The following is a 16549-nucleotide window of genomic DNA, read 5'->3' on the forward strand; positions in this document are numbered from 1 at the left end:
AGGAAAGCTTCTCATCTTATTCTGTCTCCATTCTTCCATCCTCAGAGCCCAAATGCCTTTATATATATATATATATATACATATATATATATATACACATATATATATATGTATGTATATATATGTATGTATATATATGTATATATACATGTATATATATGTACGTATATATATGTACGTATATATATGTATGTGTATATATATATATATATAATTTTTTTTAATTTATGTCCAAGTTAGTTGGCATATAGTACAACAATGATTTGAGGAGTAGATTTCTTAATGTCCCTACCCATTTAGCCCATCGTCCCCTCACAACCTATCCAGCAACCTTCTGCTCCTTATATTTAAGAGTCTCTCATGTTTTGTCCCCCTCCCTGTTTTTGTATTATTTTTGCTTCCCTTCCCCTATGTGCATCTGTTTTGTATATATTAAAGTCTTCATATGAGTGAAGTCATATGATATTTGTCTTTCTCTAATTCAATTAGCATAATATCCTCTAGTTCCATCCATGTAGTTGCAAATGGCAAGATTTCATTCTTTTTGATTGCCGACTACTACTCCATTGTATATATATGCCACATCTTCTTTATCCATTCATCTGTTGATGGACACTTGGGCTCTTACCATACTTTGGCTATTGTCAATAGCACTGCTATAAACATTGCAGTGCATGTGCCCCTTCGAAACAGCACACCTGTGTCCTTTGGATAAATACCTAATAGTTCAATTGCTGGGTCATAGGGTAATTCTATTTTTAATTTTTTGAGAAACCTCCATACTGTTTTCCATAGTGGCTGCACCAGTTTGCATTCCCACCAGCAGTGCCAAAGAGATCCTCTTTCTCTGCATCCTCGCCAACATCTGTTATTGCCTGAGTTGTTAATGTTACCCACTCTGACAGGTGTGAGGTGGTATCTCATTGTGGTTTTAATTTCTATTTTCCTGATGATGAGTGAAGTTGAGCATCTTTTCATGTGTCAGTTGGCCATCTGGATGTCTTCTTTGGAGAAGTGTCTATTCATGTCTTTTGCCCATTTCTTCACTGGATTATTTGTTTTTTGGGTGTTGAGTTTCATAAGTTCTTTACTGATTTTGAATACTAACCCTTTATCTGATATGTCGTTTGCAAATATCTTCTCCCATTCCGTCAGTTGCCTTTTAGTTTTGCTGATTGTTTCCTTCACTGTGCAGAAGCTTTTTATTTTGATGAGGTCCCCGTAGTTCATTTTTGCTTTTGTTTCCCTTGCCTCCGGAGATGTGTTGAGTAAGAAGTTGCTGCGGCAGAGGTCAAAGAGGTTTTTGCCACTTTCTCCTCCAGGATTTTGATGGCTTCCTGTCTTATGTTTAGGTCTTTCATCCATTTTGAGTTTATTTTTGTGTCTGGTGTAAAAAAGTGGTCCAGGTTCATTTTTCTGCATGTTGCTGTCCAGTTTTCCCAGCACCACTTGCTGAAGAGACTGTCTTTATTCCACTGGATATTCTTTCCTGCTTTGACCAAGATTATTAGTTGGCCATATGTTTGTGGGTCCATTTCTGGGTTCTCTATTCTGTTCCATTGATCTGATTGTCTGTTTTTGTGCCACCAAATGCCTTTTTATTCAATGTAATAACAAGCTCCCTGGAGACAGAAACTTTGTGTCCTGTTTGCATTTAGTCCCTAACTCAAAGCTCAGGGCCTGTGGACAGGAGACATACTTGATATGTTATTTGTTTATTAATAAGAATCATTCTCCCTTCTCAACCATCAGCAAAGGGTTTTACCCAGATTCGTCTAAACACATAGACATCTGCCTCAGCCAACACAGAAGGAAGCCAACATAGAAACAAAGCTTTTTTTTAACAGCTGTATACCAATCAACCATAATAAAGATTATTACTTGATCTTCAGGGAAAAACTTGTGATGTCATCATCGATTGCTGACAATTGCTGACACCAGTAGAACTCCCAGAGGAGAGTCTTGCCCTGGCTCTGAAACTTCTGTAGGGGTTCAGACATCACAAGCAGTCCTTCTCATGACTCCAGAGCCCCTTAAAATTGACCTGACGGAGGAGCCAACCACATTTGAAAGCCACTGTATTGGCACGTGAAAAAACCAGCATGTTGGCTACACTATAACAATCTTAGTTTAGCTTTTTCAAGAGTCAAACTAATCAAACTATGACTAGTTTAGTAAGATTAATCCTCGTGACCTATAATAGTAACAATCGAGGCAGACATGTGTTGGGCACTTAGTTAGAGACAGGCATTGTGCTAAGCACTTTACCTAATCTCAGCCTGATAACAATTGATCGGTGTTGGAATTATTAATGAACCCCATTTTACAGGAGAAAATGAGGAAACTGACTTACGTAACTTGCCCATGGCTAAAAAGCCATTAAAGGTGGTAGAATCAGGCCATCGATCCAGTTTGACTTCAGAGCTCTCACATTTCCTCTGTGCCACTTATAAAATTATCTGATCTTGAGGAAAAAATAATTGGTATCTCTTTGCTTCACGAAACACAGTTGACCCTTGAACATCATGGGGGTTGGGGCACTGACTCCCACACAGTCAAAAATCGGTGTATAAATTTTGGCTCCTCCTTTGAGGCACCTAGGTGGCTCAGTCAGTTAAGCATCCCACTCTTGATTTTGGCTCAGCTTATGATCTCACGGGTTCCTGAGCTCAAGCCCCACATCAGGCTCCTTGCACTGACAGTGCAGAGCCTACTTGGGATTCTCCTTCTCTCCTCTCTCTGCCCCTCCAGTATACACAGTCTCCCTTAAAATAAATAAATAAACTTTAAAACAAATTTTTTGGCTGCCCTAGAACATAACTACTAATAGCCTACTATTGACCAGAAGCCTTACTGATAACATAAACAGTCGATTAACACATATCTTGTATGTTGTATGTATTATATACTATATCCTTACACTAAAGCAAGCTAAAGAAAAGAAAATATTATTAAGAAAATCATAAGTACTGTACTATAAAATACCTATGTATAAATGGAGCCATGCAGTTCAAACCTATGTTGTTCAAGGGTCAACTACATTTCCAAGTTTGAGAATTTGGCCGGATAAGAAAGTCAGACATTTAGTCTTACCAAGGACATTGTACTTGACCGCACTGAAACATCCAGAAATATCAGTTTGACCCTAGTCGTATACAATTTGAAGCTAGTGTTTGAAAATTAAAATGATTTATTGATCCAGAGTTCAGGGTCGTTGTATCCTTGTGTATGAGGCAGAAACCACTTCATATTCTAACGCAAACTCCCTTGACATTCAAGCACTTACATTCAGTTAACATCACACCAAACTGTAATCACCTAGAAAGCTGGCTGACCCTAAACTGACTAGCTTTTATCAAGCCATTTGAAACTGAAATAACGGTACAATCTGAGCCTTGATTACAGACTAGGAAAGGTAAACACATTGTTCACATTCAAAAAGGCATTTGGCTCCTGACCTATAGTAGGCATGAATTGTGGATGGATGGATGGATGGATGGATGAGGAGAGATAGAAGGAATGCATGAGGGAGATGGATCCTCAAAACGTAGACTTAGTTAGCAAGCATTCTACATACCACTCCTAAATGACATGATCTGAGCACAAACATTGTTTTAGCTTTGGTAACTCATATTCGTACTGATAATCCTGAAATTAGGACACAGTGAGGCCCAATGCATATAAAGAGCTTTGCTGATAAAAGAGGAAAGGTCCCACAGTTTCTTCTTCTTTAAGTCTTTGAAATCAAATCCAACCTCTTGTGCAGAAAACTCAGGTGTGATGGTGAGTGTGCCTGTGTCGGTTATCTTGCTGCTAGAAAAGCTACCCTCAGTGCCTTTCATGTACTGCGGTGAATGGGGAGTTTTAACCAACAGCTTTGCTGAAGCTCGTAGCTTCCTTAATAACACAGACAATAACAACACTGTTGAGCATCCAGTAGCTGCCCATTTTATAGATGAGAAGACTGAACCTCACTGCACTGACTGGTCCGGGCCACACAGTCTAAAGAGAGACGGATTCAAAGCCGTGTCTAACTCCAACAACCAGATTCCTTCAGCTAGTCCAGGCTGCCTCTTTCAGTGCTGCCAAAGATTTAAGGAGGCTGGATCTAAAGGTTTGGCAGGAAAGTAACAATTCTTCATGAATAATGATGAGAGAGAAACATGCACAACTGAGTTATTATGGTGGCAGGATTAGAGTTCAATATTTACTTTCCTTTATTTACTATTCTGTGGAAACGACAGAGTGCTGTTTCTGTATCACTGAGTAACCTATTCCAATTAATTCACGAGTTCCTGCAACTTTTCCATTTCATTACATTGCACCCTAACGTTGCATCATAATAACAACTACTGTTTGCCTGAATTATGCCTTAGTCTGCAGAAGCATTAATTGAGGAGTTCCTGGGTGGCGCCATTTAAATTTTCTTGAGCAAGCCTCTTTGATAACATGCCGATTTCAGGGACACTTCGCTCTTACATAATTTAACATAAAGAACATTATCAGTATGCACAGCGCTTAGAGGAAACTATAAACTCAACCATAGCATGTGCTGTCTGCGGTTTTACCAAAGTATAGTGGCTAAGATTTAGATTCAAGCCGAAGATGTGATGGATGCTAATGCTGTTCACTTTTAGCACTTGAGGAAGGTTGGCTTCCATAAAGCGTAAAATGAAGGTGGGGCATTCAAACTAAGATGTGAAAACTACCTGCTCCCAGAAGTATTCATTTTAGTTACAATTCTCCAGAATACTTCCTCACCAGTATCCCAGAGTTTGTTGGGTCCTAAAGAGGTGGAAGGTGGAGATAGGCTCTCCAGAGGGAGTTCCGGAATGGGGCTAATTGTCACAATGGCTGGCATTAAGCAGGTAGAGAGGTGCCCCATATCCTGCAATGTGCCAAAACGAGGGTTGTCCCCACTTCCTATCCACCAGTGGCAATAGCCCCTCCAGTGAACAACACTGGAGGACCCCAACGAGGCCCTCTCACACGGGATGATGGAACATGTAAGCTGCACCTCAGCACCCAGTAACTGTAGTCCCTCTACAGCAGTGAAAGACGATCACATAACCCAAGGGTTAGACTCGGAAAAAGAGTAAAACACCAAGAGACCGTTTTAAACGCAACATGATTATCACTTTTTTTTTATTTGCTTCTTTAGGAGAATGTTGAAGATGGCCGAGCAAGTATCTATCAATCTGTCATCAGCAACACCAGCAAAGAAATGTCCTGTTTCAGTGACTTTCCGATGCCTGAAGACTTTCCAAACTTCCTGCACAATTCTAAGCTCCTGGAATATTTCAGGATTTTTGCCAGAGAGTTTGATCTTCTAAAATATATTCAGTTCCAGGTATTGTATTTTGGGGGGAATGGTTTTCTCCACATGGGTTGAGCTCACATTTAAATAGAGAAGTTACTCTGGTAATTAAGAAAAAGTGAAGAAAACAAAACATTTCAATCCAATTCTTTGCTGAAAGATAAGAGCAAGATAGAAAGCCCAAAAGGTAGTGTCACTAACCCCGATATTATAGATTACATGCACATTAGCAGAAGAGGAAAATCACCTGTTAAAACTAAGGATTTGAATAATGATGATATTGACCATGAAACTGCACTTAAGCTAATATCTATAACCCCTGCAGACTCTTAGCCTCATTTCCCTTGAAAGAATAGAAGAAGAAAATCAAACTGCTATTTCATTTTTGGATCTTCTCTGTAGAAATGGAATTGCTGAGAAATACATAAGAAATAAACTCACAGCTCTCCATTTCATAAGCCTGTAGAAACTATTTTTGGTCTTTTTTTTGGTGGGGGGGGAGGCATGGCACATTCTCTGGCAACATAAGGCATGTTGGATCATTTTTAGATACAATTAGAACCACCTTTCCTGTGCTCCCTCAAAAACAAATAATCAACAAGAACAATATTCTCACTATACATGCTGGATTTTTATCAATAACCTACACTCTGAAAACCAGTAACTGTGCTTAGGAAATAAAATTAAATTATACCTCTGGATAAATAACTGTGAGTGAGCTTATTTTCTTGTAACACAAGAAAAAAATCTCATTTTCTCAGTAACTTCATTTTTGTTCCAGGTTTGCATTCTATTAATTTATAGTAGCTGATTGTGGTGGAAATCTATATTTGTAACTACCATGAAAATGTATCTGATGTAGTTTTCCCCAATGCCTGGTAGAACCATCCTATGAATAACAGATTTTTTTGTACCAGAAGCTTTAATAGGTCTTTGCCCATTTGACTATCAATTTATTTAACAGATATATTGTCCTCTTATGATATCGTTTGTGTTATGTGTTCTTTGAAAGGTCACGTTAAAGTTGCAAGGGAGCTGTTTCTTTTGTTTATTGCGTTACTGCTGTTGGATTCCTGGAGATTAGAGAGGGGTTAGGAACACTCATTTCCATTATTAGTCTCTTGGTACAAGTCATAAGATATTAGGGCTCCACTCAATCTATAAAAGCTCTGTTGCATTTCTAATAGCCTCCTGAGTTGCACTGAAGGTGTTAGTTCCCAAAGCACATTTTTAGTAGCAATAACCCACAGTGCTTTAGCTAATATACTACCCTAAACTGCAAATCTGAAATCTTTTCTCATAGCCAACAATGCCCAGACATTTTATAATATGTTCGTAAACTTTATACTAATAGTCTATATATTTTCTTAATTGGCACAGCTTCAAAAATTGCCAACCCAGCATTTTTTTAAATATCTGAAAATTTGAAAAGCAGGTGTATGGGACTCAAATACTTGTAAGCAAGAGAAGCATGCCAGGACTCTAGAAGTAAGAAAAACTTTGTTTCCACTTGACATTGTTTCTTAAACACCAAAGATGTATAACCTTTATGTGCATTTACAAATTCATAGACCTCCAGTGAGCTACATTAAAAAAAAAAAAAAATTAATGGGGGTGACTGAGTGGCTCAGTCGGGTTAAGCATCTGACTCTTGATTTTATAATATGAGTCAGCTCAGGTCATGATCTCATGGCCTGTAAGTTCAAGCCCCACATCAGGCTCTGTGCCGACAGTGCAGAACCTGCTAGGGATTCTCTCTCTCTCTGAAATATAGTTCATGATCTCATTTGGATGAAATAATTTTTGAGAGATAATAAATCTTATCAAAAATAAACTTAAAAAAAGGATTTCCTATTAAAAAATTAATGAACATAAATTATTTCATTCAAATGAGATCATGAACTATATTGCTAACATGATGTACTCTGTTTTAAAAATAATTAATATGAACAGCTACCATTCATGGGATGCTGACAATGTGCCAGGCACCATGCAAAGTGCTTCACACGAGATGTCTTCTCTAGCACAGATTCTGCACAGAGGTGGACACATAAAAGTTTCTTAATCAATACTGACTGTGCGATCACTTGAATAATAAACATGTGTTTTGTATCTTGCCCAGAACTTGTCTGTCTCTCTCAAGTCCTTATTCAGTCCTTAACAGACAGGTTCTCACTGCTGAGTCAGGCCTCTTGCACAAAGTACCATATCCTTGGTAGCTCCCTGCCAAATAAGAATGAGAAGGGGACGCTTCGCCGTCTCTGTCTTCAGTGAGTTGAAATGGATTCGAATGGAACCGAGATGGAGTCTACCCATCCCCACTCCCAGGGTACTACTGAATGAAGCCCCTGTTATGCCAGAGGAACGCTCAATGATGCCTTCTCTGTGTTCGTTCAAGACAACCGTCCTCAGTGTGAGAAAACACCCAGATTTCTCATCCTCTGGCCAATGGGAGGTTGTTACTGAGAGCAACGGCAAGAAGCAAAGCGCTGTCTTTGACGCGGTTATGGTTTGCAGTGGCCATCACATCCTCCCTCACATCCCACTGGACTCCTTTCCAGGTGAGGCCTGCGGGGATTCCCAGCTTTTTGGAGTAGGTCTTGCTGGGGAGGAAACATTTTCCTCGACCCTTCCACATTCTTTTGGCTAGTCTCCGAGTTAAATTGACAAGACAGACTAAGAGGAAAAAGTTTAATTTAATTATGCATATAGAGACTCCGTAAGAATATGAGGCCCACAGGCAGGCAGTCAGGCAATTGAGGCTTGTGTGCCATTCTGAGCTAAAGAGAAGGGGGCACGGGTTAAGGACTTCAAAGGGAAGGAAGTCAGTTCACAGGAAGGTGAAAAAGCCTTCTGTTTGATGGCCCATCCAGAAACAATGGGACACAGAGAGGAAGTTTAACAAACAGACTTTGCTAAGTTCCTCCCTGTCTACCTCCCCTAGTTCATATTACACTGTAGTTATCGACAGTGACAGCTCCCTCCCAGGAGCAGGTCCTCTGTCTAAATTCTTTTAGGCGGTTGGGGGAAGTCAAAGGTTTTTCTGTTTTAAGGAGCCTTCTGTGCCTTAAAAATTACTAGCTTAAAATAATTCACATTCCAAGGAGGCTCATTTCGAGGTGATGAATTTGGCTGCCCTACAGCGTCCAGGTATTTTATACGCAGATTGGATTGACAGGCAAAACTAGCTACTGCAACGGGATATAATATTAAGATCTGGATAGAGCCAGAAAGATGAAAAGCTCCACACGCCATCTTTGTTCCCATTGACCTCTTTGGGTCTTCATGACACAGGGACTTCGGCCAACTTCCTCCAAAGTCACTAAATCTTCCCTGGGATTTCAGAGAACTTTCACCCAAATTGGTTCTCCATTGGCAAGGCCCTTATATCCATGTGCCTACCTTGGCCTTTATCTAGCCTACCAAGCCCTGTGACTCTGTTATATCCTTGGAGACTTTTCCTCAGAGCCATGCCTACAGACAGGGATATTGAGGAGATGTCCTGGCAATAAGTGCTCCTACAGGACACTGATGGACACAGAGAGAGTGAAGGAGAGGGATGTAGCCAATGGAACCCCACATCCATCTCTCCTGGTACCTCACAGGCCCTTCTCTCAGAGAGCATACTTCCTTCTCAAGGCCCTCAGGGGAATGTCTAATACAGTGGTTCACAGTCCAGACCTCACACTCAAACCACCTGTGGAGTTTCTAACATCCTAATGACCCCCAAAAGTTCAAATGATATAAGGTAGGCCTAGATCAATTAAGGGTTGCTCAAGTGATTTTAATATACAGCCAAGCCAAGCATAAGATCTTCTACCCCAAAGCAAACAGAATCACCTGGTGGGCTTTTAAAACCACAACTTGCTAGGCTCCACCTCTGGTATTTCCAACTCAGTAGATAAGGTGTCATGAGGCTGAGAATTTGCATTTCCAACAAGTTTCCAGGTTCCAGCTAATGACGCTGGCCAAAGGACCACACTTTGAAAACTAATGATCTAAAGGTTCTTTCAAGCAACCCATGATCAAAGACAGATACTTTAATAAAGTCATATTTTCCTGGGAAAGACAGAGAGAGGCTTGTCTTCAAAAAGGTTTGTCCAGTGAGCTACTGACTTACCGCAATGTAGGAAGCATCCTTCAATTTCTAGGTGCCTGTTTTTAGTTTATTTTCGTTTTTGTTTGCTTTTGCAAAATAAGAATGATAAATATTATTCTAATTATTACACAACTACAATAATAGCACTTCATAATATGTCAAATAACATTTAAAAGAGTACATGTGTTAAGTGGTATTAAAGTATCACTATACAATCCAAAATAGGATAGGGATGGCTCAGTCGATTGAGCGTCTGACTCTGACTCAGGTCATGATCTCACTGTTCGTGGATTTGAGCCCTGCATCAGACTGCACTGACAGTGCGAAGCCTGCTTGGGATTCTCTGTCACCCTCTCTCTGCCCCTACCCTGCTCTCTCTTTCTCTCTCTCCCTCTCAAAAATAAAAAAATAAACTTAAAAAAAATAGGATAATGGGTAGTGAGAAGACAGCATCTGACTCTGCTGCATTCATTGAAGCCATTTGTTTATTCTCTAATAAATATATAAGCTGCAGCCTCTGAAATCAGCTCTTTTGGTCCTGTGCCATATGCTAGCATTTCTTCTATACTTAATTCTTTGAGTCTGCCAATCGGTCTTGCCATTGCAACCCCCCTAAGAGGGGAAGAGGTAAAATAAATAACTGACCCCAGAAAAGAAAAGCTGAAAATGCACTTTTACTGAAATGTACGTGGTTCATGGATTTCTCTCTTCTTCCCCTGAAGGTATTGAGAAGTTCAAAGGCCAGTATTTCCATAGCCGCCAGTACAAGCACCCAGAGGGATTTGAGGGGAAACACATCCTGGTGATCGGACTAGGAAACTCGGCCTCAGATATTGCCGTTGAGCTGAGTAAGAAGGCTGCTCAGGTGGGATGCTCTCTGCTTATCTTGTACCATGGAGGAAGGGAGGAGGGACATATTGGAAAACCCCAGCCACATAACCAAAAAGCTCCATTACTCACTGATTAGTTGGTTAGTTGGTTCCTACAGTGCGGTATCATAAAAAAAAAAAACCTGGTAGTCAGGAAGCCAAGGTTTACCTCCCAGCCCTGCCATTAATCAGCCATGTAACCCAGAGTAAGTCTTCTTCTCTGAGCCATATATGTGATATATCACCTACACAGTAGATTCCTCCCACAAGGGACAATGCCCTGATTTCAACAGCATTCCGTTTTGCTTACCAGGTTTTTATCAGCACCAGACATGGTTCCTGGGTCATGAGCCGTATCTCCGAAGATGGCTATCCCTGGGACATGGTGTTGCACACCCGGTTTATTTCCATGTTCCGAAATGTCCTGTCACGATTCAAAATAATTCGAAAATGGATGATGGAACAGCAGATGAATCGGTGGTTCGACCATGCAAATTATGGCCTTCAGCCTCAAAACAAGTAAAGGCATTTTGCTTTTTCATGTTATACTCATTGATAAAGCAAGGGTGTTAGAGGTGCCTCTTGGTAAAGAGCCAAATTGCTAACACGGCATTTCAAACTACAACCTAACAGTATGGGTATTATAGACATGCCAGGATTTGAATTCCAAATTTGTGCTGCATACCTTTTAAAAAGTAAATACTTAAAGAGATGAAATAGAAAATATTATGAACTTTTTTATGGTTGAGTAATATTCCGTTGCGTACGTACACCACATCTTTTGTATCCATTCATCTGTCAATGGACAATTAGGTTGCTTCCATATTTTGGCTATTGTGAATAATACTGCAATGAACATTGGGTGCATATATTTTTTTTCAAATTAGTGTTTTCATTTTCTTTGGGTAAATACCCAGTAGTGGAATTACTGGATCACATGGTAATTTTATTTTTAATTTTTTGAGGAAATTCCATACTGTTTTCCACCATGGCTGCACCAATTTGCATTCCCACCAACACTGTACTAGGGTTCCTTTTTCTCCACATTCTCGCCAACACTTAGTATTTCTTGTGTTTTTTATTTTAGTCATTCTGACAGGTATAAAATGATACCTCACTGAGGTTCTAATTTGTCTTATGATTAGTGATGTTGAGCATCTTTTCATGCAGCTGTTGGCCATCTATGTCTTTTTTTGGAAAAACATCTTTTCGGGTCTTCTGCCAATTTTTAATTGGATTACTCGGCCATAAAAAAGAATGAAATCTTGGCATTTGCAACAGCATGGATGGACCTAGAGACTATAATGCTAAATGAAATAAGTTAGTCAGAGAAAGAAAAATACCATACGATTTCACCCAGGTGTGGAATTTAAGAAATAAAAACAAAAAAAAAAAATAGACTCTTGAATACAGAGAACAACTGGTGGTTGCCAGAGGGGAGGTGAGTGGTGGGATGGATGTAATAGACCAAAGAGATTAAGAGTACACTTATCTTGATGAGCACTGAGAAATGTGTACAATTGTTGAATCGCTATATTACACATCTGAAACTAATATAACACTGTATGTTAATTATACTTGGATAATAAATTAAAAAAAGAAAAGGAAATATTAAGAGCTGCTTCAGAAAGCAGAACTAGGATCATGGGAAGAACTTCCTAATACCCAGAGCTGTCCAACATTGGAAAAGGCTGCTTTTGTTGTTGTTGTTGTTGTTTGTTGGCTTTTGTTTGATTGGTTGGTTTGGTCTGAACCACAGACATTTATTTCTCATAGTACTGGAGGCTGGGAAGTCTAAGATCAAGGTGCCAGCAGATTCGGTTTCTGGTGAGAGCATTCTTCCTGTCTGGCAGACAGCTGCCTCCTCACTGTGTGCTCAAGTGAGGGGGAGAGAAAGAGAGCTGGTTCTTTAATGCCTCTTCTTATGAGGTCTCTAATCCTATTGGATCAGGGCCCCACCCTTATGATCTCATTTTACCTTAATTACCTTTTTTTTTTCTTTTTTTGTTTTCAGGAGTAAACTTTAGTGATTCACCTCTTACATGTAACACCCAGTGCTCATCCCAACAAGTGCCCTCCTTAATGCCCATCTCCCATTGAGCCCATCCTCCCACCCACCCACCGCTCCTACAGCAATCCTCCCTTTGGTCTCTGTATCTAAGAGTCTCTCATGGTTTGCCTCCCTCTCTGTTTTTATCTTTTCTTTCCCTTCCCCTATGTTCATCTATTTTCTTTCTTAAATTCCGCATATAAGTAAAATCATATGATATTTTTCCTTCTCTGGCTGACTTATTTCACTTAGCATAATACATTCTAGTTCCATCCACATTGTTGCAAATGGCAAGATTTCATTCTTTCTGATTGTTGAGTAATATTCCATTCTGTATATATACCACATCTTCCTTATCCATTCATAAGTCAATGGACATTTGGGCTCCTTCCATAATTTGGCTATTGTTGATAGCACTGCTATAAACATTGTGGTGCATGTGCCCCTTTGAATCAATGTTTTTGTATCCTTTGGATAAATACCTAGCAGTTCAATCGTTGGATCATAGGGTAGTTCTATTTTTAATCTTTTGAGGAACCTCCAAACTGTTTTCCAGAGTGGCTGCACCAGTTTGCATTCCCACCAGCAGTGCAAAAGGGTTCCTCTTTCTCCACATCCTTGGCAACATCTGTCGTTTCCTGAGTTGTTAATTTTAGCCATTCTGACAGGTGTGAGGTGGTATCTCATCATGGTTTTGATTTGTATTTCTCTGATGATGAGTGATGTTGAACATCTTCTCATGTGTTTGTTAGCCATTTGGATGTCTTCTTTGGAAAAGTATCTGTGCCTTCTGCCCATTTCTTCACTGGATTATTTGGTTTTTTGGCTGTTAAGTTTGATAAGTTCTTTGTAGATTTTGGATACTAACACTTTATCTGATATGTCATTTGCAAATATCTTCTCCCATCCCATCAGTTGCCTTGGAAAAGGCTTCTCTAAGAGATTGTGACCTTCCTTTCAGAAGGGTGTAGTGGGACATGTGTCCCAAATTCTCCATGTGAACTAATGCTTTGCTAACTCTGTACACCATAAGGGTTCTTCCTATGAGTGGCTTTTGAGAACATATTCACTATCTCTTTGCCAAAAAATAAATCTCTATTGAGCTCGAAGTTATGTATCGCTGATCTTATAAACACAAGCAAACATTATGAATGTTTGTTTTTCTTTAGTGATAGCGGGCTCCTTCCCTTTAAAAAAAATACAAAAACAGAGGGTGCCTGGGTGGCTCTGTTGGTTAAGCATCCAATTCTTTTTTTTTTTTTTAAGTTTATTTATTTGAGAGAGACAGAGAGAGAGTATAAGAAGGGGAGGGGCAAATAGGGAGGGGGACAGAGGATATGAAGCAGGTTCTGTGCTAACAGCAGAGAGCCTGCCATGGGGCTCGAACTCACAACCGACTGAGTCACCCAGGTGCCCCACATCCAGCTCTTGATCTCAGCTCTGATTTTAATCTCAGGGTTGTGAGTTCGAGCCCTGCATTAGGCTCCATGCTGGGTGTGAAGCTTACGTAAAAATATATACATATACACAAAACACAAGAGCTTCGGAATCTTTTAACAAACACCATATGACTGCTCAGCTCTGATATCTAATACATGTAGCATGTATTTTCTTATATTAAAAAAATGTTTCTCAAATCTACAAAAAGGAATTCCGGAAATACAACCAGACTTTATCACCCATGCTATCACATACAGAGACTCTGTGGATATTTGGGATGAACAAATATTCCCAAACTTCAGTTTATACATTAATTGCAATACTAATCCCTTAATAAAGTTTCAAAACGAATGGGGATTTAACTAAATTCTCCTTTCTTACTTTATGATCAGATAGAGATTAAATGGAGCAGCATGATAATTAAAGGCAGATAACATAAAACAATAGTGAAAATATCAATGGGATAATCATGACTGGAATATTCAGGGACTGACCCTGGTATTTTGGTTAAGTCCTTGGGAATGCCTCCTCTTTTGAAATGCCTTTTACCCACATCACTTACATGCCTTCCCTTCTTTGTTGAGGGAGAGATTGTGATATAAGAATAAAGTCATCAAGATAGTAAGGTCCGGGGTAGACCAACTAGTTAAGTTAGAAAGATTTATGGATAGGGGCACCTGGGTGGCCCAGTCAGTTGAGCGTCTCACTCTTGATTTTGGCTCAGATGGTGATCTCACAGTTGTGAGATCCAAACCCACATAGGGTTCTGTGCTGGGTGTGGCGCCTGCTTCAGATTCTTTCACTTCCTCTCCCTCTGCCCCTCCCCCTCCTCTCTCTCTCTCTTTAAAAAAAAAAAGAAAGAAAGAAAGAAAGTTTTGTGGATATTTGAGAAACCTCATTCAAAGAGCCCAACCCCATAAAATATCAAGAGAGTTCCAGGACTCCTTATTAAATGTTCCTTCTAAGTATTTTCTTCTGGGTGTTTCAGACATCTCATGAAAGAACCTGTAGTAAATGATGATCTTCCAAGTCGTATACTCTATGGAGCCATCAAGGTGAAATCAAGAGTGATAGAGCTCACAGAAACTTCCGCCATCTTTGAAGATGGAACAGTGGAGGAGGATATTGATGTCATTGTCTTTGCAACGGGATATACTTTCTCTTTTCCCTTCCTGGAAGAGTCGGTTGTTAAAGTAAAGGATAATACGGTCTCACTGTATAAGTACATGTTCCCTCCTCACCTGGAGAAGTCAACTCTGGCATGCATTGGTTTCATCCAGCCCCTAGGCTCCATTTTCCCAACTGTTGAACTTCAAGCTCGTTGGGCAACCAGAGTTTTCAAAGGTACGTGAGGGGCCAAATGAGGGGCTAAGGGTTTTACACCTGATGGAGCTTGCTCAATAGTAAGTTTAGACACAGAGGTTGCCAGTAAGAATGTGGCCAAACTTGGGCTGCTCTCATGAGATTAACATCCTAAAAAGTTAGTGGAGAATTTTCAAAGTAGCAAATACAGAGATAAAATAATACTAAATATCTGCAATCATCCTTTTAAAATATTAGAAAGTTCATAGAATTTCAATTGTCATAAAGCTAAGTGCATACTATCCTTTCCTGGAATCATGAGAGAATAGTTGAGAAAAAAAAGATCTATGACTCCCAGTTTTACCTAGATGATGTTTATAAATTCCTCTGAATACATGCAAATCCAGAGACCCAGGGCCTTTCTGCATTAACTCCAAATTAACCCTTAGTATGTTTTTTTTAATTTTTTTAATGTTTATTTATTTTTGAGAGAGAGAGTGAGACAGAGTGTGAGCAGGGGAGGGGCAGAGAGGGAGGGAGACACAGAATCTAAAGCAGGCTCCAGGCTCTGAGCTGTCAGCACAGAGCCTGACGTGGGGCTCGAACCACAAACCGTGAGATCATGACCTGAACCGAAGTCAGAAGCTCAACCAACTGAGCCACCCAGGTGCCCCAGCCCTTAATATGTTAAGAAACTCAACCTCATAGGTCCTTACAAAGTCATACAGCTATTGAAAGTTTTCTAAGTATCTGTACAGCCTTTTGCATTCCTCCCTGACCCCAGGGTTCAAATTCAGCTCAACCAAAACTCATTGAATACCTAGCCTTGTGCTGGAACCTGGTGGAATAGAGAGAATTTTTTTTTTTTATTTGAGAGAGAGAGAGCACACACAAGTGGGGGAGAGGGGCAGTGGGAGAGAGAATCTTAAGCAGGCTCAGTGCTCGGCATGAAGCCCATTGATCCCATGATCCTGGGATCATAACTGAGCCGAAATCAAGAGTCAGATGCTCAATTGACCCACCCAGGCAACACTAGAGAGAAATTTAAACAGATCATTTCCACATACTAAGAAAAATGCTTTGGTAGAAGAATGCATGGAGGGTATAGGAAGAAGAGAAAGGATGCTTAGCAGCAGCAGAGTGGGGTAAAGGAGGGCATGTGGTCAAGGAAAACTTCCTAGATGACCAGGTTTCTCAGGTGCAGAAAAGGGAATCACTTGAGCCAAAGCACAGAGGCATGATGGATGTGGAGAATTACAAGCTGTCTGTTGTTCCCAGAACCTGACCCATGAGGCAGAGAGGGGTGAGAGATTATTCTTTCTGGAGAAGGGGCCAGGACACAGGAGCCTTTGTAAGGCATGCTAAGAAGGTTACAATACAAAACTTAGGTCAGCGCTTTCCAAATCTGGCTACACATAAAAATCATCTGGTGGACCCTTAGGGACCCTGATTAAGTCTGGCTTGAGGACCTA

The 16549-nt window shown here is 40.1% G+C and overlaps 1 protein-coding gene across 1 annotated transcript in view; it reads left to right on the forward strand.

The window, feature by feature from the left end:
• Positions 1-16549, forward strand: part of LOC125925142 (dimethylaniline monooxygenase [N-oxide-forming] 2) — a 29041-nt gene that overhangs the window by 9493 nt on the left and 2999 nt on the right. The window contains exons 3-7 of the mRNA XM_049633927.1: positions 5162-5350; positions 7716-7878; positions 10139-10281; positions 10599-10804; positions 14764-15119. Coding sequence (XP_049489884.1) covers positions 5162-5350; positions 7716-7878; positions 10139-10281; positions 10599-10804; positions 14764-15119 — 1057 coding nt within the window. The remainder of the gene's footprint in view (positions 1-5161; positions 5351-7715; positions 7879-10138; positions 10282-10598; positions 10805-14763; positions 15120-16549) is intronic.

Source organism: Panthera uncia, chromosome F1, assembly GCF_023721935.1.
Source record: "Panthera uncia isolate 11264 chromosome F1, Puncia_PCG_1.0, whole genome shotgun sequence".
Taxonomy (NCBI): Eukaryota; Metazoa; Chordata; class Mammalia; order Carnivora; family Felidae; genus Panthera; species Panthera uncia.